This window comes from Meriones unguiculatus, chromosome 3 (genome assembly GCF_030254825.1).
Source record: "Meriones unguiculatus strain TT.TT164.6M chromosome 3, Bangor_MerUng_6.1, whole genome shotgun sequence".
In the NCBI taxonomy this organism is placed as follows: Eukaryota; Metazoa; Chordata; class Mammalia; order Rodentia; family Muridae; genus Meriones; species Meriones unguiculatus.
The window spans coordinates 99308147-99333178 of NC_083351.1; the positions used below are offsets into that span (position 1 = coordinate 99308147).

At 39.7% G+C, this 25032-nt stretch overlaps 1 protein-coding gene and 1 pseudogene across 2 annotated transcripts in view; one reads left to right on the forward strand and one right to left on the reverse strand.

The window, feature by feature from the left end:
- The window catches only part of Marchf6 (membrane associated ring-CH-type finger 6), a 69603-nt gene that overhangs the window by 41143 nt on the left and 3428 nt on the right, over window positions 1-25032 (forward strand). The window contains exons 12-25 of one of the 2 annotated variants that reach the window (XM_021651759.2): window positions 910-990; window positions 1217-1285; window positions 1367-1441; window positions 2652-2786; window positions 3823-3942; window positions 4324-4424; window positions 6342-6479; window positions 8938-9139; window positions 11411-11480; window positions 15197-15393; window positions 17362-17496; window positions 19036-19125; window positions 19994-20126; window positions 22326-22461. In XM_021651759.2, the coding sequence (XP_021507434.1) occupies window positions 910-990; window positions 1217-1285; window positions 1367-1441; window positions 2652-2786; window positions 3823-3942; window positions 4324-4424; window positions 6342-6479; window positions 8938-9139; window positions 11411-11480; window positions 15197-15393; window positions 17362-17496; window positions 19036-19125; window positions 19994-20126; window positions 22326-22461 (1682 nt within the window). The remainder of the gene's footprint in view (window positions 1-909; window positions 991-1216; window positions 1286-1366; window positions 1442-2651; window positions 2787-3822; window positions 3943-4323; window positions 4425-6341; window positions 6480-8937; window positions 9140-11410; window positions 11481-15196; window positions 15394-17361; window positions 17497-19035; window positions 19126-19993; window positions 20127-22325; window positions 22462-25032) is intronic. The other variant, XM_021651760.2, reaches the window with a different exon arrangement.
- On the reverse strand, window positions 12395-12869 carry LOC110557406 (small ribosomal subunit protein uS17-like; annotated as a pseudogene).

Consider the following 25032-nt stretch of genomic DNA (forward strand, 5'->3'; position numbering starts at 1 on the left):
AGCCTGAGATAAATGGTTGCAGCAGACATTACCTTTCTCAACTGTTGCTACTTTCTCATAACTCAAGAACTGAAAAGATATAAATGAAAAATATTTTTCATTCTCTGAACCTTTGCTTTCTGAAAGTCTCTAGAACAATTTTGGCAAGTCAGAGGAACTTAAACAGTTATTTATACCGGTATGAGATGATGTGGTCAGGATGCTACCAGGTGGGTGGGCAACTTGGGCAATATGCTGCTGCTTTAGTGCTCAGCCCTTAGCAAATTCACCTTTGTTAGATTAAGGGATGGCTGTTAAGATTGCCATCTTGGGAGCTGGAGAGATGGCTCAGCGCTGAAGAGCACTGTCTGCTCTTCCAGAGGTCCTGAGTTCAACTCCCAGCAAACACATGGTGGCTGACAAGCACCTATAATAAGATCTGATGCAATTATAGTGTTCATATGTATAAATAAATACATCTTTAAAATAAAGATTGCCATCTTGTTGGGAAATTTCATTCACTCTGTTATTTTGACTCATTGGATAAAATGTTATTTAATATTTCTTCAATCTTCAGTAATATTAAGCAGTCTATATATCAGAGAGTCTGGTTTGTAGATGCTATATAAAGGATATTTCAGATTTTAAATTATAAATATGTTGAATCAATAGTTTAATTTCTATTGTGCTGGGCAGTGGTGGTACACACCTTTAATCCCAGCACTTGGGAGGCAGAGGCAGGCGGATCTCTTGTGAGTTTGAAGCCAGTCTGATTAACAGGGAGAGTTCTAGGGTGGCCAGGGCTCCACAGAGAAACCTTATCTTGAAAAACTAAAACAAAACACAGTTTACTTTCTGGTATTCAGATCACTTAGTATACTGAAAAACCATATGTGAAAGTTTTATTTTATTCATTTGTTTTATTTTTAGGTCCAAGCATCTCACTTTGAAGGTCTCATCACAACAATTGTTGGATATATACTTTTAGCAATTACACTGATAATTTGTCATGTATCCTTTAATAAACCAGCATGGAGGTACAATTTCATTCATACCAAAGAGTTCTCACTAATAACAATATCTTTCCTCTTATCCCCCATCCTACCATGTCTTCATAAAAATTAGTGTTTGTGAAGGGATGAGTGTGAGCCAGATTTGAAATAAATGAAATTTGTCATTATATTCAGTATAATATGAACAGTTTCCTGTTCAATTTTTCCTTGACTAAATGCTTCAGGCCTTGGCTACGCTTGTTAAATTTCATAGGTCTCGTCGTTTGCTGGGAGTCTGCTATATTGTGGTTAAGGTAATCAGTTGTAAATTAAAGCTGAGTGGTTGGTCCTCTATTTGATTGGTACTGATGAACTTTGTTTTTTATTTAATTAAGGTCTCTTTGTTAGTTGTGGTAGAAATTGGAGTGTTTCCTCTCATTTGTGGCTGGTGGCTGGATATTTGTTCTCTGGTGAGTTGAGTACCCACTGTCATATAATCTCATTTCAAAGTTTCAAAATGTCTTTAGAAAACATTCCTCTTAAAGGAAAGTATTTGATGACTTGCTTATTCTTGGGCTATAACACTGTCGACTGTAATTTTAAATAATAAATTTGTTTTAAGTATTAATTTTTTAATGTTTTATATGTATTTGAATGTCAGTGTATTTTGATTGGAACTTTTATTGGAGAATTTTGTTACTCCCTTTTTCCTCCTAAATTTTATAGTAATGGTGGCCAGCTTTTAAAACTATGATACTAAATTTTAATAGTTCTTAGTTTTGATTTTTTAAAATATATATAGAAAAGCTGCTTTTGGTTCTGAGATTGACATTTGCTCTTATTCTTTATTATTTAAAACCTTTGTGAATGCAGGCCTGTAGCTAAGAAATCAAGATTTATTTATTTAGTTAGTTAGTTAGTTATTTTCTCTGAGACAGGGTTCTCTGTGTAGCTTTGGCTGTCCTGAACTCACTTTGTAGACCAGACTGGCCTTGAACTCTAAGAGATCCATCTGCCTCTGCCTTCCCAAGTGCTGGGATTAAAGGTGTGTGCCACTGTGCTTGGCTCAAGATCTTATATAGTTAAAGAATAGCTTTTAATAGTAAAGGCTGAGAGCATAGGTCAGTTGGTAGAATGCTTGCGTAGAGTGTGTGAATTCCTGGTTTCAATCCCCAGTACCAGATGAACTAAGTGTGATAGCATGTGTCTGAAATTGTAGTGCTGATGAGGCAAAGCCTGGAAGGTCAGACTTCCATTTTCTCTTCAGCTGCATAGCAATTTCTTGTCTGGCCTGAGATACATGAGACCCCATCACAGAAAAAGAAAAGAAACAAACTATTAAAATTAATTATTTATGCTTCATGATTTTAATTGCATTATTTATTTTGACTATTTGCACATGTGATGCTGAGAGGACAATTTGCAGGAGTCTGTTCTCTCTGTCATGTTAATTCCGGGGATCAAACCCAGGTTTAGTCACCTTGCCTGTCCTTGCTTCAGAATTTTAAAGTGTTATATATTCTTACATAGTTCTGTAGCAGTATGAACCGGCATTAAGAAAACCAAAAGCCAAAAACATTGACATCATTTACATTTGGTGATCTGACTTCTTAGTGGCGAAGTACCAAGCACTGTAAATGTAGGTGGCACAGATCTCTGACCTGTTCTGTTTTGGCCTAGGAAATGTTTGATGCTACTCTGAAAGACCGAGAACTGAGCTTTCAGTCGGCTCCAGGGACTACGATGTTTCTGCACTGGCTGGTGGGAATGGTGTATGTGTTTTACTTTGCCTCCTTCATCCTGTTACTGAGAGAGGTAGGTCTTATAGGGAGCTACTGATGCTCTGCGTTTTTGAGAAGGGTTTTGCTTTGACCACCAGTCATCCCTCAAAGGCTAGTATGTTCTCCTAATTAAACCATATTCTTTACTATTCTAAGAGAGAATAACTAATAATAGACTTTGGTTTGATTACTTTAAATCAATGTTTATGTCAAAAAATGAGAATTTATAGTTTAAAAAATGATCAAGGCTAATTAAAAATCAAAGTTCTTATTTGATGCACATCATATTTAGCCTATGTTGTAAACTCCTTAAAGTGGTTGTGATAATAAATTGTTCTTAGACTTCATCGCCAAAAAAGGTTTTATAGAATTGAAAATATTGAAGTATATAGGGACACCTGAAATACAGAGTAACAGTGAGGATTCTTTTTGATCCCAGGTCACTTGTCAGATAGGTACCTTCACAGATCCTGTTCTAACTGGCTTAAAAATGAGAAAAAATTAGTATTTGCTTAATGTGCATCTAGCTCCAGATTCTATGCTGTATGCTGGGGTAATACTGAGATACAGAGGCACAATTCTTATTCTCCTCCATTCCTGGGAATGAATAAATCCTTGGAGCAAATTAGCTTACTGTGCTGAGACTGGTGATGGCAAAGTTAACAAAGCCAGTGGGAATGGAATGTAAAATCACAGAAACTGAGTATCATTTGTGCTTTAATACGGGAAAGATTTGAGGATGGTAGGGGTGGATCATAATCCTTCCCCTAAATCATATAATGTATAGTAAGTAATGTTTGTATGTTTTTACCACATCAATCCAGATTTCTTGATAAATTGTTCTTAGTGACTGTTTTCCAGTTTACAATTAAAAGCATCAAAGGTCATTAAAAGTACAGTAGTTTGATAGAATCTCTGTCTAAGGAACTTGTTTTTCTATGATAGTTGTGAATTGCCTTGGTTGGATTTTAGTGCCAGAATAACTTTTGGGCCTTATTTTTCTGTTTATTTTCATATGCACAGCCTAAAGATGTTAATGAGTATGTATCATACTTGAAATATTTTTGCAGGTACTTCGGCCTGGTGTCTTATGGTTTCTAAGGAATTTGAATGATCCAGATTTTAATCCAGTACAGGAAATGATCCACTTGCCCATCTATAGACATCTCCGAAGATTTATTTTGTCAGTGGTGAGCAGGTCTTTTCATTTAAAAAAAAAAAAAAAAAAAAAAAATCAAAGCCCAGCACTTGGGGAGGCAGAGGCAGGCGGATCTCTGTGAGTTCGAGGCCAGCCTGATCTACAAAGCGATCTAGGACAGCCACGGTTACACAAAGAAAACCTTATCTCGAAAAAAAAGAAAGAAAAAAGAAAGAAAAAAGAAAAATCAAAGCATGACACCTTTTAGTTTCATATATTATTTTGTTGTTGTTGTTGTTGTTGTTGTTTGGTTTTTGTATTCTTTTAGATTGGGAGGGTTGGGAGAGCATACTTACTGTATGCTTAAGCCTGTAGAAGATACCAAATAGTTTGCCAGATTCACAGTATAGTTGTGCCCTGTGTCTTATTACAGATTGTGTTTGGCTCCATTGTGCTTCTGATGCTCTGGCTTCCTATACGTATAATTAAGAGTCTTTTGCCTAATTTTCTCCCCTACAATGTCATGCTCTACAGGTAAGGAATTTTTGTTATTGTTTTGGTTGCTTGGGGCTTGCTAAGCAAGTACCATACCACTGAGCAGCATGCCCAACGCTATAGATAAGTTTGAAAACTTAGGAAAGCTATACTGAGTTATCACTTTTGGGACTTAATAATCAAATTATATGAAACAGTTTATGTGATAGTTCCATTTTGCCATACTCTCGTTCGCATAATTTGTTAGTAGTCATACACCCTCCCCAAGACAGGGTTTCTCTGTGTACCCTGGCTGTGTTGGAACTCACTCTGTTGACAAGGCTGGCCTCAAACCCAGAGATCTACCTGCTTCTGCCTTCCAAGTTCTGGAATTGAAGGTGTGCATCACTACTACTTGCCTCAGTAGTTACATCATTTTCAAAGGATGACTTATCATTACATTTGTTTAGGAAGGTTTTTTTTTTTTTTTAACCAAACTTAATTAGTAGCATTGACTTTTTGGGTGTACACCTTTAACTGTGTACTAAAAGTAAGACTCATCCTTTTTGGGTTTAAAGTTTTCAGTGACTTTATTACCCCATAATTTACCTCACGCTATGAGATTGCTTCCTCAAATTTATTTCTGTCCTGTCAGATCCAGTCCTTCAGATTTTACACCAAGCCAGCTCATTTACCACTCAGTAACTTAGTGTACATTTCCCCTTACTCTCCATTTAGATCCTACTTTTTTCCCTACTATCTAGAGTTTCTGAAAGTTCATTGTATATTCCTCTGTTAAAAAGTTGTCAGTAGTTTCTCCATAGTAGAGGTTACATTTATGGGCAAGGAAACGGACTTTAATATAGATAAAATATATATGCATAATAATCATTACTGGTCTAGAAAAAAGAAAGGAGTGAAAAGAATAGATTGTCCAGGGTGGGGTTTTGATTTAGAAGGAGTATCTGATGAAGACTGAGGTGACAGTTAAGGAAAGCCCTGAAAGGAGCTGGGGAAAGGGATACTGAACCTTGTGGATCAGGAGGGCACAGAATACTTTGGCTAAGAAGCAGGAAAAAGCAAAGTAGTTAATCAGAGAAGTCATTTAAATCCCCCTCTTTGTAGACTGTAATAGGCACTTTGACTTTTAGTCAAGAGAGTTAGATAGCTCTAGAAGAGTTAGATAGCTGTAGAAGGGTATAAGGATCACTGTGGCTCCTTAGTGATCAGAGATAGAGTGAGAGCTGTCAAGTTAGAAGCAGGAGGTTAGTCAGGAAGATAGTGTGATGATCTTACTGGAGATGGAAGGAGTATAGATGAAGGAGGTAGCAATGGAAGCTAAGAAGCAGTAAGGATTGATAATATTGTTAAGAGTCAAAAGGAGTCTAGCGGTTTGGATGTGAGCTATAACGAAGTCAAGAAATCAAAAATTCTGTTCTTAGCATGGGATAATATAGAGTTACATGTTGTTGAGGTGTATGTGAAAGTGGGAAGAGCAGGATTAATAGTTTGGTGGATACTTGGTTGTAAGTGGAATAGTGCACATCAAGTGTGAAGCACTGAGTTCCACTGTAGATACACAAGTTTGGAGTTAGAGAAGAAATGTCAGTAGTAGGTGAAGGTAGTATTCAAGCCGGATGAGTCACAATCACACAAAGAATAAGCTTAGCTGAGAAAGAGGATGAAACTGGGCCCTTGTGTTTCTAGACTGGAGAGGCAAAGGGAAGGCAGCTGTTGGAAGGGTGGGCAGCTCTGTAACACCCTGCTCTCACAGTGCAAGTGAACACCAAGGCATCAGGAACAGTTTCCATGGGGCTTAGGAGGATAGCTTCACTGACTTGGAGAGAGAATGGGAGAAAAGGCAGTAAAGACAAGTTCATTTTTCTTTGGAGATTTGTTTAATCTGATTAGATGTTTTATAAGTTACAATGAAAATAGGACTCGTGTCATAAACTTGCCTCTTTGTAACTATTGTAGTGATGCCCCGGTGAGTGAACTGTCTCTTGAGCTGCTCCTGCTGCAGGTTGTCTTGCCAGCTTTGCTGGAACAGGGACACACGAGGCAGTGGCTGAAGGGGCTAGTGCGTGCATGGACTGTTACTGCTGGATACTTGCTGTGAGTATGGCAGCTGCCTCTGGGCATCAGTGTTGTCTGTGTTTATACTGTAACCTTTCTTTTTCCCTTTTTCTGATTGTGGGCACTGAAGTCAGGGACTCATGCACATGGTACAAATGCCATACCACTGAGTTACAACTCCAGCCCCATATTTTATTTTTAATTTTTGAGACACAGTCTTACCAAAGCTATCCTCAATCCTAGAGTCCTTATGCCCTGGTCTTTTTAGTGCTGAGCATACAGGCATATGCCGTTATGGCCCATCTTGTTGTATAACCTTCCTGAAGGAAGTGCGTTCTGTGTTCTACTCAGCAAAACCTAGTTTTAGAGGTTGGAGAGGTGGCTCAGCAGTAAAAGTGCTTGCTCTTCCCAGAGTACTCACTTCATTTCCCTAATGTCAGACGATTCACAATGGTCTGTGAGTCCAATTAGGTGATATGACACTATTTCTGGTTCTGGGCACCTACAACATATGTGGCATACAGATACAAACATGTACATGTATAAATAACTTAGAAAACCCTAGTTTTAATAAATGGTTGAGAACTGTCTGCAGGTTACCCTTTCAAGGATGGTATGTGCACCTATCCCCTCTTGTGCAGGCTCACTGCTGCTCCTCTTGTGCTGCTAGATGTGGCAAGTAAAGGGGATTGGAGTGACTACATGGTGTGCTTATTTGGGAATGCTATAGTGCCTATACACGTTAACCTAAAAGTTAAAAAATGCAGTGCACTTAAAGACAGACTAACATACCTTTTTCTTAGGGGTTTTAACCAGGTAAAGAAACTTTCCTGAGGTTTGATATAGTGTTTGTTACTTAGTTAACTTTTTGTGTTGCTGTGATAAAATACCCAACAGAAGCAGCTTAAGGAAGTGTTTATTTTGCCTTATTTTGTGGTGGGGAATTCTTTGCATCAGGAGCTTGAGGCTTCTGTTCACATTAAATTTACATTTAGGAAGCAGAGAGGGGAGATGCTGGTGTACAACTTGCTTACCCAGTTTATTCTGTATAGGATCCCTGGCATGCAGGGGGAGTCTGTCACCCACTTTTAGGATGGGTCTTCCCACCTTGGCCTAATGTACATATTCCTTCACTGGCATTCCAGTGAAGGAAACCTGTCTCCTCGGTTTCTGTCTTAGTTAGGGTTCCCATTTCTATAATAAAACACCATGACTAAAAGCAGCTTGGGAAGGAAATGGCTTATTTCATCTTACACCTTCAGGTAACAGCCTATCAATGAGGGGAGTTAGGGCAAGAACTCAATGCAGGAACTTGTAGACAGGAAGTGATGCAGAGACCATAAAGGAATGTTGTTTACTGGCTTGGTCCTTGTGGCCATGTCATCCAGTTTCTTATAATCCATCCCCGGCTACCCACCCCAGGGGTGCCACTCACCCTCTGTGAGACGGGCCCTCCTACATTAATTACTAATCAAGAAAATGCACTCTAGGCTTGCCCATAGGTCAGGCCACAGGGTATATTCTTTCTTTTTCTTTTTTTATTTTTTTAATTTATTTTTAACTGATTGCACTTTGTTCACTTTGAATCACAGCTATAGCCCCCCCTCATCTCTTCCCAATCCCACTCTCCCTCCATCATCTCCTCCTATGCCCCTCCCCCAGTCCACTGACAGAAGAGGTCCTCCTCCCTGTCCTTCTGACCCTAGCATATCAGGTCTCATCAGGTCTGGCTGTATTGTCTCCTCTGTGGCCTGGTAAGGCTGCTCCCTCCTCAGGGGGAGTGATCAAAGAACCAGCCACTGAGTTCATGTCAAAGACAGTCCCTGTTCCTATTACTAGGGAACCCACTTGGAGACTGAGCTGCCATGGGCTACATCTCTACAGGGGTTCTAAGTTATCTTCATGCATGGTCCTTGGTCTTAATTGTCATTCTCTCTTCCCAGGTGACTGTAGCCTGTGTCATGTTGATATAAAACTGGCCAGCCCTATGACTCTAGTTCTTGTCAGGTTAATGATAAGAATTAACCTCCAGAGACATTTGTATTTATTGAGCTGCATTGATTTAAGTCCATGAGATATGGAAGTTTCTGAAATATTTGGCACACTGTGGTACATTACTGTGGGATGCAGACTTGAACACCTTCCTTCTCCTTAGTTACTACTCTTGTCTGAACTGATCTGTAACTTGCACAGGAGACACAGCAGACATTAGGAGAGAAGACAAATGTTCTTACTCTGTGAAGACTCTGTGCTTTCCTCTAAATCACTGACGTTTTCTCAGATGTTAGGTAAAAAAACATAAAATATGCTCAATTTCTGGAGTGTCCCACAAGCTAACTAACAGAGTTGGGTTTTATTTGAAGCAAACACTAGCATTTAGTCCAGGTAGCAGGAGCAATGCTTGAGATAGAATCCACATGTTTTCTACCCTTTAAGAAAATGACATACTTGTCATTGTCACTCTGAAATGAGACTCACTGCTGTAACTTCTGTGTAGGGACCTTCATTCTTACTTACTGGGAGACCAGGAAGACAACGAGAACAGTGCAAACCAGCAGGTCAACAATAACCAGCCTGCGCGCAACAACAACGCTGTTCCTGCTGGGGAGGGCCTGCATGCAGCCCACCAAGCCATACTGCAGCAGGGAGGCCCTGTCGGCTTTCAGCCTTACCGCCGGCCTTTAAATTTCCCACTCAGGGTGAGTTCATACAGACTGGTGTTTCTGTAAATTATTATTATTTTTTCTTTCATTAAATGAGAATTAGTGCTGTTATTTAGTGCCATTAATACATAGTGCTGTGTAGCTATGATTATGGTTCCTGGAAAGAAACCTGTTTTATTACTCTCGGGGCATACATATTCAAAATAAGGTTAATAGATTTTGGAAATGGGCAGTATGTGAGGTTAGGATTCCTTTGACTTTATTTATTTTTTTTTTTTGAGAGAGAGAGAAAAAGCTTGTAAATTAGAAGCTAGCATGAAGGATAATGTTTCAGCGTATGTCAGGAACTGTAATGCCATGTTACTGTGTGCTGATTTCATGTCCACTCACAGCAATTGATCAGAACAGAAGTGTGTTTCTGTAAGGCAAAGATGGAGTAGTGCACATATGCTTTCAAGGCTCTCCACTCTGGCTCCTGCCCATCCTAGAGTGTTGACTGTTGTCACAGGTTCCCTTGGCCCTCACCTTTCCTCTGCATATGGCATCTCCTAAATATATTCAGTTATCTCCAGTTCTAGCTTACTGTGTCCAGTATGTCTTTAAGGACCTGGCATATGCGAGATGTAGGTGGCCATTTACTGTTAATAGCTAATGAAACTGAAGACCAGCTTGGTTAAAGATAAGCCTGTTCCATCGTCTTGAAGCTAGCAGCCAGTCTGTGATTCAAACTCTTGTCAAAAATTTATTCTGATAGCTAGTACTGTTTATATGCCATTTGTTAGGTTTCAGATCTCTTGTTTATAATGGTTTAAGGTTGTGAGTATGATCACTTTGGAACTTTAATAGTTTATTTAAATCTCTAGTTCTTAGTTCCTTTTCTGTAAAAATAGATATTATCTTTTGTATTACCTTTGCGTCATATGGAGTCATTGTGTAAACGTGCCTCAAGTGTCTATGATATTTTTGATGAGTGCGAGGGCTATAAGAGATCATGCATGCAGTCCTTGCCCTGAAACTCTTTTCAGACTACTTTGGGAGATTAAAAAACAAAACCAAACAGTAGTTTGGGTTCTCAAAGAAGATGTTTACTAAGGGTGCTGTGACTGCTTTGGGGTGGGGAACACTGGTTTCTAGTACAAGTGCATGGAAATTGTCATGGAGGAGGTGATAAATAAGCTGTCTTGAATGCTGCGAGGAAAAGCAGATTAAAATGGAAAGTAGGAAGGGCATTCCAGGCATATGCCAGGAAAGGGCACATTGGACATGGTAATTGCGGGTAACTGAATATACTTAGAGGATGTGATATGTGTAGAGGAGAGAGTAAGGGCAGGGAAGCAGTGGCACACAGGATTCTCGGGTACGCAACAGCCAAGTAGAGAGCCTTGTACATCATGGATACACTAGTTGATGCACACAGTTTTGTGCTTCTTGCCCCATTGAGAAACACATCTGTTCTTACTCAGCTTATTCTAGAAAATGTTGCTTAGAATGATGAAGGAAACAAGAAGGTCTTTCTTCAGTTTGTCTGCGAATCTTAAAAGCAGACCTCATATTGAGGGCCTGTTTTATTTTCTCTGGTCATTGACCCTCTTGCCAGGGATGGGGGTGGTGGAGCACATCAGAAACAGAATCACTAAGGGCTCTTTAGGCAGGCAAAACTGTAATTTTTCTCATCAAAAACTCCGCCCTCTGATCTTGGGAAAGGTAGAAAGTGAGGTACAGTGGACTTTTACCCCAGGAAAGGGGTCTCCAACTTCCCCATGTGCTGTGTTTCATTAGTACTTCCCAGTACAGAAGCCACTGGCTACATGTATTTACAGTTGAGGTTAATGAAAATAAAACTTAGAATTCAGTTATTACATTATAGTATTCACATGTCACAAGCACAATAGCCACGTGGTCAGTGACTGCTTTGTTGGACAGAGTAGAACTAGATGTCTCTCACCATATCACACATTCTAATTGAAAGACACTGCTACTGAGTTTAGAATGATGGATATTTTCAATTTGTTATACTTCATTTTTAGTGAGTTTATTTTGCTGAGTATAAATGTATTTGCTTCTTTCTTGTGGGTTTATCTGGTCATGTGAAAATGAACATTTACCAAAGGCTGTGTCCCTCCCCTGAAAGCACAGGTGCAGGCGTCTCTATCCTATCTCTTTTTCTCCTTGGTGCTGGGAGTACAGGCATGTATCTTGTGCAATGGCAGGATTTCATAGTGGGAGTATTATGTGGATTATGTGACCATTATCGGAATATATTGAGAACATGTAAATCACTTGTGAACCTTCCATTTTGCCTTGCAGATATTTCTGCTGATTGTCTTCATGTGCATAACATTACTAATAGCCAGCCTCATCTGCCTTACTTTACCAGGTATGAGTTTATTCTAGCTTTTAGACATTAAATGTTAAGACACTTTTCTCAAAACAGTATATCAGATAAAAACTGGAAATAGTCTTATGTTTGGTTCCAAGGCTGTTGATCCCTTTGGGGTACTTCGTCTGGGTAGACTGCATAGGTGTTCCAGAAACAGTTATAAGTTTATTCCAGGGCACAGCACTACAGCCTCTCAATTTTCATAGTACATCATGTTGTTGGCCTTCAAAGTCATTTGTAAGATTAAATATATTTTTGCAGTCGATATGTAAAAAAGTTTATAAAGTTAAAGTATTTACTCAGATTTGGATTTCACAAATGTTGCTCTTCGCTGGCACTGACCTTGTTAGCAAGGTCAACCAAACAGTGTTCCTTCATTGAACAAGTAAGCCACTCTGGTTGAATATAGTAGTTTGCTGTCTTCTCCAAAGGTGCCCTTAGTGGGGTGGAGTACAAAACCAGTGACAAATCAAAGAGTAGCTTGACTCCTGCTGTTCATACCCACTCAAGCATTCCAAGTCATGCTGATAGCTGTTAACCACTGCATTATTTATTGAGTAATTGTCTTGATTATAATAGTAACTTAATAATTTTATTAAATTTGTGTTAAATATTTGTCTCAAGTTATAAGGCTGGGAAAGAACAACTTGGGATACTAAAATTAAATTCTTTGTTTTAGTTTGTTTTTTTTCAAGACAGGATTTCTCTGTGTAGTCTTGGCTGTCCTGGAATTCACTTCATAGACCAGGCCACCTGCCTACGCCTCCCAAGTGCTAGGATTATAGACATGCATCACCCACTTGGCCAGTAAAATTACTTTAAAGTGATGTTTCTTTAAAAAGAAAAAAGAAAACTTTTTGTTTTAAGATGTTGGATAACTTTATTTCTTCTAAGGAAGTAGGCCAGTCCCCTCAGAACTTATAAAACTGCTTCTTGTTGCCAGCAACCATGTGACCTTGAGCACATTGAATCCCACAGCCTTGCTCAGGGGCCTGCACTCTCTCAAGGGAACAATGTCTCCGATCTGTACATCCCTGAAGCAGGGGGACAGGTTCACAGACACGTTCTTGTGGCACTTCTTAAAGCGATTGTATTTCCCTATGTAATGGAGATAGTTCCAGCGGATGACAGTGGTCCTCTGTATCTGCATCTTGGTCACAACACCACATAGGATTCAACTTTGGATGGAGATATTATTAATGAAGTGGCATCTCTTATATATGTAGGTGCCCTCGATGGCCTCCTTGGGTCCTTGAAGCCTAGACCAATGTTTTTGTAGTACTGAGGGAGTATTTGCTTACAGGTTTCTCTCAGCAAAACATGCTTCTTGTCTTGAAAAATTGTAGGCTGCTTTTGGTAAGCACACTCCGTCTGAATGTCTGCCATCTTCCCAGCAACCTAAGAAAAAAAGAAGAAAACATTTTTTTAATCATTTTTAATTTGAAGAAATTGTGATTTTTTTTTTAACCTTCATTTCTATGTGGAGACTTTTAAGATTATTTTTACTGAATTTTTTTTTGAGAATTTATTGAGTCTTACCCCTAACTCCCCCCAGATCTCCTCACGTCTTAAATTCCCAACTCTGTGTCCTGTTTTATTTTTAATTAAATTAAAAAAGTTGTTAATAATCAGTCCAGTCCATTTAGTATTGCCCATGTACTGTTGGATATGGGGCCTTCCATTAGATCAGCTGTTCTCAACCGGTGGGTCGTAACCTCGTTGGGAATTGCATATCGGATATTTAATTATGATTCATAACACAAAACAAAATTATAGTTATGAAGTAGCAATAAAATAATTTATGGTTGGGGGGGTCACTTGAGGAACTGTATTAAAGAGTTGCAGCACTAGGAAGGTTGAGAACCACTGCTGTAGACAGTGGTTCAACCTCTCAGGAGCTACAGCCCTTAAAGAAAACAAATTTTTCCCTCCTAGCCATCAGCTGTCCATAATCACCCAGATAGGGGTAGGGGTGGGACTTATGAACTCCTTCCTACTCCAAGCTGGAAATTGATTGGCTTGATCTTGTTGAGATCTTATACCAGCAAACATAGCTGCTGTGAATTTGTAAGTGTGGCAGTCCTGTGTTGTGGGTGGTTGGCGCTTTCTACACCCTCTCCCTCCATGATCTCTGAGCTTAGGGAATGGGCACATACATGTGTAATACAGATGTCATCTTGCTAAGCATTCTACATGAAGACTTCTGATCTTCTAAGACTTTCCTTTAAGTTCCTCATCCTTCTCAAATCATAGCTGGCTTACTGCCTAGCCATAATGTGAACATACTCATGGCTTTCATGTTCCATTTTCATATTTTTACCAGAATTTAAAAAATTAATAAAAGCTGGGCAATGATAGAACATCTTAATCCCAGCACATGGGAGACAGGCAGATCTCTTGAGTATGAAGCCAACCTGGTCTACAGTGTGAGTTCCAGGACAGAAAAGGATGCACAAAGAAACTCTCAAAAAAAAAAAATTAATAAAAGAAGAAACTAATTTAATGCTTTAATTTAGTAATATGAGTAATTCAGTGTCACTTAATACTGGTATTAAACATTTCTCTTTAGTCTAACATGGTAAAAAGAGTAACTTCAGTTCATTACAGAAGAGCTTTAACAGTGCACATTTGAGGGTAATGGGGGCTTGCTTCTTCCCATAGGTTGCCTCTCAGCTCCAACTTAACTGATGGGTTGAAAGCTACCCCTGTCTTCACAGAAGCTAAGAGGAGGGAGAGGAAGAGAAAGAAAATAGGGGAGAGGGAAAACAGAAGAGAGAGAGGAAATAGATATTGGCTATTAAATGTAAAAATAATTAAAAAAAACTCAGAGACAAAGTGGAATATAGAGCACTAAATATCTGTGGTGATTTTGGTGTTTTAGAATTAATATGCACAGTTAGGTGTGGTGGCACATGGCTTTAATTATAGCACTTGGAAGGCAGAGGCAGGCAATTTCTGTGAGTTTGAGGTCAGCCTGATCTACAAATTGAGTCCAGGACAGCCTGAAACCCTGAAACCCTGTCTTGAAACTTTCCCCCAAAACAAAACTTTTTGAGCAGTTAACTATGTAATAGCTGTGCTGTGATTCACACTTGAGAGCCCAGTGCTCAGGACACCATGGCAGGAGGATTGCTTTTGATCTTTAGACCACCTTGGACTATACTGTAAACCCGTCTCACAACAAAAACCAAAGCGCAAAACTAACAACCTTTAGGAACATCTCAAGTCTGTGTCTTACTGTTCTGTGTTGATGTTGATTTTTTTTTAAAGGAAGTTTAGGCAGTATTCCTTGATGCTGTCTTTTGAAATGTTATTGTGCCCACTTTATTTTAAAAAGCTGAGTTTTCTGTGCAAATGAATGTATCACTTGGAAGAAAATTAACCCAAATTGTTTGTAATGTTCCTAGATAAAATATTGACAGCACAAATAATAGAAAATTTCTCTCTTTATCCTATTATCATAATAATTTTAGTTGGTAATAATAAAAGCATCAATGTTTATAACTTCCCAGGCCAGAAGAAATTAGTAAATGGCATGGCAGGTCAGGGTGCCTATTCTGGGATAATCAGCTCATGGTTTTTGGGTGTTCCTTATTCAAGTAATTCTGTTTCCTGAAGAGCTGTTTGTTGTTTTTGTTTATTCTGATATGAAAATATTTAAAGAATGTCAAGATTATAGTTCTCTTTACCTAGCCACATGTCTCATTTGTCAGCCTTTCTGTTTTCAGTATTTGCTGGCCGTTGGTTAATGTCATTTTGGACGGGGACCGCCAAGATCCATGAGCTGTACACTGCTGCTTGTGGTCTCTATGTGTGTTGGCTAACCATAAGGGCGGTGACCGTGCTGGTGGCCTGGATGCCGCAGGGACGCAGAGTGATTTTCCAGAAGGTTAAAGAGTGGTCTCTCATGGTATGTTTTTGTAACAAGAGATTGATCTTGCTGAGGGTAGTAAATGCTTTAACGGGTGTTTCCCGTTAGTTTTCTTATTGTGTCACTGGTTTTCAGGAGAGTTTTTTTTAATCAAAAGGTATATTTCAAGCCAGGTGTGGTGGTGCAGGCCTGTAATCCCAGTGCTCAGGGAGGCAGAGGCAGACAGATCTCTGTGATTTCGAGGCCAGCTTGGTCCACAAATCGAGTCCAGGACAGCCAAGGCTACACAGAGAAAACCTTGTCTTGACAAACCAGCCAACCAACTAACCAAAAAACAGAAGTCATATTCCTTTAAGATAGTAACCTTCTGTTTCACTTGAGAACCATAGGTCTGTACCCAGACACACTTGAGAGCTAACATAGGAGAGTGTACTGCCAAGTGATACCATGAAATAATGAAGAATTACTGAAAATACCTTTGGAGATACAAACACACAAGTAATAGGAGTCATTCTCAAATCCCTGATTTCACACAGGGTATGACAGGGTGTCCTTTTCTGATTGTGGAAAAAATGCCTGTACACATTGGTAAATACGGCAGGGTACTTTTCTGCCTAGTCATTAGGGTAATCAGCCCTGAGTTTTGTATCTGACTTTATACATTTATATTTATGCTGAAACCATTTTAATGTTTGATTACTTATTATTTACACATATTATTTGGTACCATGTGCTAACTTAGTAATACCTATATATGTAGGGTGTTCTAATCAGACTAGCATATTTCACTTTTCCATCATGGTACATTCATTACGTGTTGATAACATCTATGTCTGTAGTGAGAGATTTATTGCAGTTATGAGTGGAGAGGGTTAATTGCTACTTAGTCCATAGAGTAATAAGCCACTTAACTATATTTAAAATACAGAAACCAGCTAAGTTTAGTTTTATTTGGTAGTTTTATCATATCTTGACAAGTGCTTTGAAAAGAGGTGGTATGTGTTCCACCACTACCATATTTGGTCACATGTTAGAGTAGTTGTATCCACTGATGGCATCTTAAAAAGAAGTCACCAGAACCCACAGTCATTTTAAAGACTGGTTTAATTGTTAGTATTTTATAGTTCCTTTTACTTTGTATCAATTTATTCTAAATTTTGCTACTTAATCCAAATTCTAAAACTGCATTGTTAATACACTAGCTATAGCTGCTAATGTATTGAACAGATGGTAGCTTTTTTCTTCATCAAAAAACTAGGTTATGTTGATTGGCTTGATGAATTACCTTAACTAGAGTTAGAGCAAGCTACCAGTTTACGTGAAGGATCACAAATAAGCTTATGAACTAGGTTGTCATGGGACCAGTGTTTTGGCAGATAAAGGTCAAGAAATGAGAAGGATATTTTGAGGAAAACAACAGTCATTTTGTTAACTGTATATAACAGTAGATGAAATTTTGGGGGGAAAATTCCTTTTATAGCAACAATCTGTAGTCATATTATTAGGTCTTGTTACAGCTCAAGCTCTGCATTCAAACATTTAAATGAGTTCACAGAATAGGTTTGAGGCTGACTCAGGTGGTAAAGCTCTTGCCTAGCAAGCTCCCCAGAACCCACTGGTGATGTGTTCTTGTAATGTTAGTGGTGAAGAGGCAGAAATAGGAGGCTTCTGAGATTCACTGCTGATCAGTCTTGTTTAATGGATGAGTTCTGTGCTAATGAAGTTCTCTTTCTCAAAAGAGGAGATGACATTTGAGATTGTCCTCTGGCCTCCATCTACATGTGTACACATGGGTGCCTATCTGTGCAGGGACACCCTCACATATATACATATGCATTTAAAAAATTTCACTGAAATGTATAACATAAAAATGTGTGGATAAGTTGTTTAAAATAGTATGGGTACCCTTTTGGACATCAGGTCAAAGAGGAAAACAAGCCTGAAAGTAGAATAGAGTTTATCACCAAGGAAGGTTTGCTAGTGATCCTGTATCTTATTTCCTACTAGATAGTGAAGACTTTGATAGTTGCTGTGCTGTTGGCCGGGGTTGTCCCACTGCTCCTGGGGCTTCTATTTGAGCTGGTTATCGTTGCTCCTCTGAGGGTCCCTCTTGACCAGACTCCTCTTTTCTACCCTTGGCAGGTAAATATATATATTTTATCCTCATGATTATTGCTAATTATGTAGGCTCAAAAAAAAATCTTTGAGTATTTCAGTTTATTTTATGCAGTTGTTTTAGGAAGATTATTTTTTCTATTCTAGGAACCCCTGTAAAGTTGTTGAAATAATGCCCTTTACTCTTTTAAAATAAAAGGCTTTCAGTTTTTCCCCCTGGAGGGACTGTCTTGCCAAGCCACGGGGCATGCTCAGCTCTGATAGGACTTGATAAGCTGGGGTAGATGGGAAGGTCTTGTTATAGCTTGAGCTCTTCATTCATGTATTTTGAGGAGTAGGGGAGGGGTGTGGTGGAGAAGAAGGAAGGGTGGGACTGGAATGTGAGGAGGGATGGGGCTAACACAAGGATGTAAGGTGAATTAATAAATACATAAATAAATGAAGGAGGAAAAGAAAGGAAGGAAAGAAGGGAAAGAAGAAAGAAAGAGAGAAAAAATGTGAAGGCCACATAAATCCCTTTCTTGGAATAGTTTATGGATTAAAATGTTGCTCTTCCCTGAGCTTGCTATCCAGGAATCCAGGACTCACATGAGAGAACTGACCCACACAGGTATCTTGACCGTGCATATGCCATGGGATGCACTTGTTCCTCATCTGCCTAAATAAGTAATGAAATCAAGAAAAAAAAAATTAAAGGGGTATTTCATAACATGGTAAAGATTTAGGGGTCTAAGCAGAGTATGGTCTTGTAGGGTATGATGTACATTGTTTAAAATGTCTCAGTGGAGTGAGAGGGGCAGGGTAGTTACTGGCTAACCAAAGGGGAGAGGTTGTAGGTAAGGAACGATGAGGACTCTGGTTTCAGCAGTACTGGGAATGGAAAACAGTCTGGAGCTGGAAACAAGCTCAGGAAAACCACAAATGCCTGAGCTTGATCACAAGCCTTGGAATAATTTCTTTATGCCAAAAATGTTTTATTATATAACATAAATTAGCTCAGTCCATACTAGTATCACAGGAGAAGCAATAAGCATGGCTGGTTAAATTAATAGCATTTATTTTATTTGCTTCCTGGGGTCTCCATTAATGCTCAGGCTTTTCTATATTTTTTTTTTTGAGAAAATAATTCAAGTTTCTAAAAGATATAGGAGTATCAACTGAGCCTTTACGTAATAATCTTCTTCCTCATTTTTATTAGTCCTTTGAGTGTTTTGTACAGTGTATTTGGTAATATTCATTTTTTCCTTCTACTCTTCCCAGATTCATCCCCCCTTCCCTAACTGGTATCCAACCTGGTATCCTTTGTAGGGGGAAATCTTAAGTCTATCAAATACATGCTGCTCAGATACTCTTGGGTATGTGGTCTTTACCCAGCAGTGGTAGAGCTGTTAAAGAAAACTCACTCTGTCTCCCAGAAGCTATCAACGAAGCTATCAACTGTCAGAAGCTTAGCTAAGTTACCAGTCCTGGGCAGCATCTGTTCTGAAACTAAACAGCCTTTGTGTTAGGCCTACTTGTGATATCAGTGAAGATGTGTAAGTGTTCTTGGTTTTTCTCTCACCATAGGACTGGGCACTGGGAGTGCTGCATGCCAAAATTATCGCAGCTATAACTCTTATGGGCCCTCAGTGGTGGTTGAAAACTGTCATTGAACAGGTAAGGAGCCAATTTCAGAGAAAGATACTCAGAAATGGGTCATGGTTGTATTTAACTAATGGGATTTTAGTTTTCATGTTTCTGCTTATCTGAGCTGTTTTTATTAATGTACAGATATAGCTTTTTTTTAAGTGTGTTTGCATGTGTGAGCGTGCACACCTATGCGAGTTTTGAAGATTGACTAGGTCATCAGGGTATAGCAAGCACCTTTATGCACTTGGTCAACTTGCTGGCCTCTTTTTCTATTTTTCGGAGTTGGATGGGAGCGGGTTTCTAAGCAGGGTTTCTCTGTGTAGCCCTGGCTGTTCTGGAACTTGCTCTGTAAACCAGGCTGCCCTTGAACTCTGAGATCTGTCCGTATCACCTGCATAGTGCTGGTATTAAAGGCTTGAGCCACAACACCTAGACTCTTTCTCCTTTTCAAAAGAGGAGGCAGTTTTTTTTTTCTCATATTATGGCTGTTAAAATAAGTTTATGACCTGAAAATGAATAATTATTAAAGAGATAACTTTGAATTCTAGCTAATTAGGAAAGATTAACAAAATTTTAGAGAACCTATAAGCCAGTAGATAAGGGCTAGTTAATAGCCATGTCTGCTGCTGCATTCCTTCAGTTGCAGTACTTGAAATGTAAAGGCGGGAAGATGATGTGTTGAAGGCCATCCTCAGCTATGCAGCAAGTTCAGGGACAGCCTAGACTACATGAGATCCTCTTTTAGAAAGCCTGACGGAGTACATAATAAAGCTTATCAATGTTTTCTCTGGTCATTTCCAGGCCTACAAATGTTTAAGTTGCCTCTAGCTAACCTTTGCCCTTCTTAGTAACCCTCAATGGCTCACACCCTAACCACTGCTTTTCAATGTTTCAGGTTTACGCAAATGGCATCCGTAACATCGACCTTCACTATATCATTCGTAAGCTGGCAGCCCCAGTGATCTCTGTGCTCTTGCTTTCTCTGTGTGTACCGTATGTCATAGCTTCTGGCGTGGTTCCTTTACTAGGTAGGTAATGCTGATATGGACCTTTCAAATAGTACATTTTTTACAACATTAAAAAAACAAACACTAGGTTAACAAAATGTGAATTTGTTGCCATTTTGGCTGTTTGAAATATTCTACTGTCTTTTCATATATATATATATATATATATATTTGTATTTATTGGGGTATATTTCAGCTTTCCCATTGATAGTATATAGACTTAAGAATTACAATTTGACTTACAGAGATAAATATTTTCATATGTGTATTAGAAATTTCTTTTTGATGGCATAGGATGCATGCCTAGTAATCCTAGCACTTCAGAGGCTGAAGCCTTAAGATCTTAAGTTTGAGACCAGTTTGCACTATACATCAAGTTCTGTCTCAATGAAAAAGGGAAAAATAAATTTTGATGTACCTCTTGGGAAACTCTTTGTTGTTCTTGTTTGTTTTTCAAGACAGGATTTATTTGTGTATCCTTGGCTGTCCTAGAACTAGTTCTATAGACCAGGCTGGCCTTAAACTCATAGAGATTAGCCTGTCTCTGCTTCCCAAGTACTGATATAAAGGCATGAGCTATGCCCTGGGCCCAGGGGAACTCTTTAACAAAAGGGGTTATCGTAGTAAATGAACAAAATGAATAATAAAGCACTGTCTTGGTGCTTTATATAGTTACTGTTTATTATTATTATTTTGTGTGTGTGTATATGTGTGTGTAAGATCATCTTAGGATATTGTTGCTTAGGTACTGTCCACCTTATTTTGAAACAGGGTATGTCACTGGCCAGGAGCTTGCCTTTCAGGCCAGGCTGGCTACCCACTGAACCCAGGGATCTGTGCTTCTGCCTCTGCAGCAATATTTTTCCAAGCAGGAGCAGGACCATCATGTCAATCTTCATGTGGACTCAAGGGTCAGACCCAGTCCTCTATTATATAGCCCATCTCCCTACCCCTGTATAGAGATGAGAAAACTGAGGTTCATAGATTGAGCATCTTCCCCAAACTGTAGATTTTAGGAGAGGAAGATTGAAGCTTTGCTGGGCTCCAGAGTACATGGTCTATCATCACAACAGGGCAGTGACATTTGGAGTAAACTAACTGTGAGGCTCCTACTTTCTTTGAAACACATTTTCAGGCTTTAAAGCCTCCCTATTTGAAAGAAAAGCCAAAACTCACAAGCTCAAAGTTGAAACAAGTCGTTTAATTACCATAAAAGTAAATACATGTTTGTTTATATTCTGAGTTTGGGAGCATGGGAAGGCTGGGTCTCAGGCTGCCTTTGAACTTGCTGTATAGGTAAGGTTGTCCTTGAATTTCTGATTCTCCTTCCTGTGTTTCCCTATTGCTGGGTGTCTTAGTTAGGTTTTATTGCTGTGAAGAGGCACTATGATCAGTGCAACACTTACAAAGGAAAACATTAATTGGGGCTGGCTTAGTCTCCAAGGTTTAGTACCTTACCATCATGGTGGAAAGCATGGCAACATCCAAGTAAACGTGGTGCTGAAGAAGGAGCTGAGAGTTCTACTTCTTAATTTACAGGCAGCCGAAGGAGACAGTGTGCCACACTGGGCAGGGTCTCAAACCCCCCTTCCAGTGACATACGGCCTCCAACAGGGCCACAGTTCCTAGTAGTGCCCCTCTCTATGGCCACCCATTCGAACACATGAGTCTTATCAAACCACAATACTGGGTTATAGGTGTGCTCCAATATGCCTGGTTTTATGTAGTGGTGCTGGGAATCAAACCCAGGACATTGTTCATGGTGTCCACGCATGGTACTATATGGCATTCCTAGTCAGACCTTTCATTAATTAGGCACAGTTGTTTTTTTATTCTTTTTCAGTGCTTGGAGTTAAAATTAAGGCCTCATACAGACTATGCAAGTACTCTACCAATGAGCCATGTCCCCTTTTCTATATAAGCACAGTATTTTAATTTTTTAAAGGATGGCATGGATGAAGTACAAAAATGACACTACCAACTCCTTTTGGAATCCAGGATATTTGTATTTGATGAAATTTCTTTAGCACCTACCTGTTCTCCCTTATTTCACAGAAGAGAAAAGCAGGTGTTAGTCTTTGAGGCTAGCAGAATGTTTTTGGAAGTTTTTCTCCTGCACTGAGATGCCTTTTCCTAGAGAAAGGCCAGACCTCGTTCTTAGCCCGTAGACTCATTAGTACATTTTCTTTTGCTGTAATAAAATTGTCTTTGGTTTTACAGGTGTCACTGCAGAAATGCAGAACTTAGTCCACCGGCGGATTTACCCATTCTTACTGATGGTCGTTGTGCTGATGGGGATCCTATCCTTCCAGGTCCGCCAGTTTAAGCGCCTTTATGAACACATTAAAAATGACAAGTAAGTCTAGAATTCTGTTCATCTAGCAACTCTTACGGTGGTGTCATTTTGTGGGTTTTGTGCTTGTCTTAATGGTTTTATTGCTATGAAGAAACACCACAGCAACTCTTATAAAAGAAAACATTTAATTTAGTTGGGCTGGCTTATAGTTGAGAGGTTTATTAGTCTATTTGTCATGGTGGGCATCATGGTGGCAAAGGCAGGCAGACATGGTGCTGGAAAAGGAGCTGAGAGTTCTACATCCATCTACAGGCAGCAGGAAGTAACTGAGCCGCTGGTCTGCCTTGAGCATCTGAGACCTCAAAGCCTGCCCCCTAGTGACATACCTCCTAAAAGCCACACCTACCTCAACAAGGCCACACCTAATGGGGCCTGTGGGGGCCATTTTTATTCAAACTACCACAGTACTCAGTATGATAAATCATATAAGAAAAATGCTCATCTAGTGGACACTTTAATATAGCATTAGCAGGTTTGCTTACAGATTGAATGCATGGAGTGTTTTAGGCTGGAGAGAAGGGTATCCTGGGAAAGATAAAACTGTGGAACTTCAATAGCTTCAGAGCAGTCTGACTCACTTGGTCTTATGTGCTTACAAAGAAAGCCAGTATAACTGCTTGTGTCTGTTTGCCTGTGGGCCATCATGTTGGTATTATCATCAATGCCCTTCATTTGTGCATGCCCTGTTTGAGATATATTCCATAGACACCTTACTCATTTGAGGATTCCTAAGAGAAATGTTTCCAAGAAGGGGAGAGGAGGAGGATTTTCATTGTGATCAGTTTTCTGTTGCTGTTTTGGTAGAGATGTACCACACAGTTTTCCCTACCACCATCCCTTTTTATTCTGAAGACCCACCTGTCCTCATACATACCTTTTCCAATCTTCTCCAAAGGTCTGTGTTCACCTGTTGCTTACAGTTTTATTTTTTAATTAGCAGACAAAGTACTATTTCAGCATAGCATTTTCAGGCATCATTTTATCTATCCCCTCTTACCAGTCTGTCATCCCCTTTTCCCTCCTGTAACTACCTTTCTGCTTTCATGACACAGAGAGGAAAAAACATTTGGACTCCAAGTTTCCACTCTATTTCCCATTACAGCACACACTAGCATGTGTTACCTGTCTGTGTATGCATCATTTGGCATAGCTTGGTCTGTAGGAGGTATAGAGAGAAGAACATGGACTCGGGGCCGGGGGGGGGGGGAGGTTGAAAGAGTTGCACATGAATTCAGAGTCTTGTTTCTGTCATTGATCAGTTGTTCTTAGGCAAATGACCATCATTTAACCTGCATACTTTGTATTTCTTTGCTTTTTCAACATCATGGTACTGCCCACAGTCTTGACATATCCTGATCTATGTGATGATGTGTGTTAGGTAGGGCTCTGTATATTCTGTCAAATAGCACTATCATATAAGAGGTTTTTTAAAATCCATAGTTTCAAAAAGCACTGCTTTGTGAAGGAGCAGTGGGTTAAGAAATGGTTAACTCTAAGAAAAGAACTAGGCATGTGAAAGGGATTAGAAAGAGATCATGGATAAAGAAGCATTCAGACGTGTGAGCCTTATGAACTGTGACATGGGCAGAAGCTGAGAGGTATCGTAAAGATTGTGTGCACTGACAAAAGAGTGGTAGATGGAAGTCAGGGTTAGAAGGTAATCATGAGAATCCAGGGTCAGCTACATCAAGTCTCCTGACAGGTGCAAAGCCTTTGTCGTGGGGCTTTGTAGCCTCAAAATAATCATGTGGCATGATACTACCATTCTTATGTCACTGAAAAATGTAAACTGAGGTCCCAGCCCTTGTTCATGATAGCTCACATTGCAGGTTCCCCTTTTCACTAGTCTCCCCACCACTCAAGTAAATGGCTTTCCTGCCCTCCCCAGGTTATGTAGTGGAGCCTTTAGTGTGTGCTTCCACGTACATATGCCCAGCTCTGACAGCCAGCTGCTGTTTGCCCTTGTCACCTGCCATCTTACAGGGGTTGGTGCCCAGGACATCTGCTTACTCAGTGAGCCCTTTTTGCAGCTCCTCTGTCTTGCTGTGGGAAATTTCTCCAGTCTCACAGTACCGTGGACCTTGCTGCTATAGCCCACCCTGTTTGCCATTGCCTTTTCTCTTCTTCACAGCATGTTAGTTAGCAGCACCCTTCTGTTCATTCACATGGATACATCCTCACCTTTGGCCTTGCTGGAATCTGTTCTGCATTGCTCCTTCGCTCTAGAACCAGAGTTTCCAAGGTCCTGCTTTTTTCACTTCCCAGCTCTTTGCCCGTCATATTTAATCTGCTTCCTGAAGTCTCAACACTAAGGTGGCTTATACAATGTGAACCCTAACAAATTGAAAGAAGAGAATCCCCTGCATCTGTTTGCTGTGCCTGCTCTGGAGCAAGTGCCTGCACTTATGAGACTTGTAACCTCCCTGCCACAATAGAGGCTTTCCCCACTGCATGTGCTGTGTTGTCTCCACTGCTCTGTACCTTTCCACAAACCACACCTTACGGAAGACCTTGCTCTGCTTTGCTCCAAGACGCTGGCCTTTGGGCTCCTTTTAAACTCCCCTTCAGCCT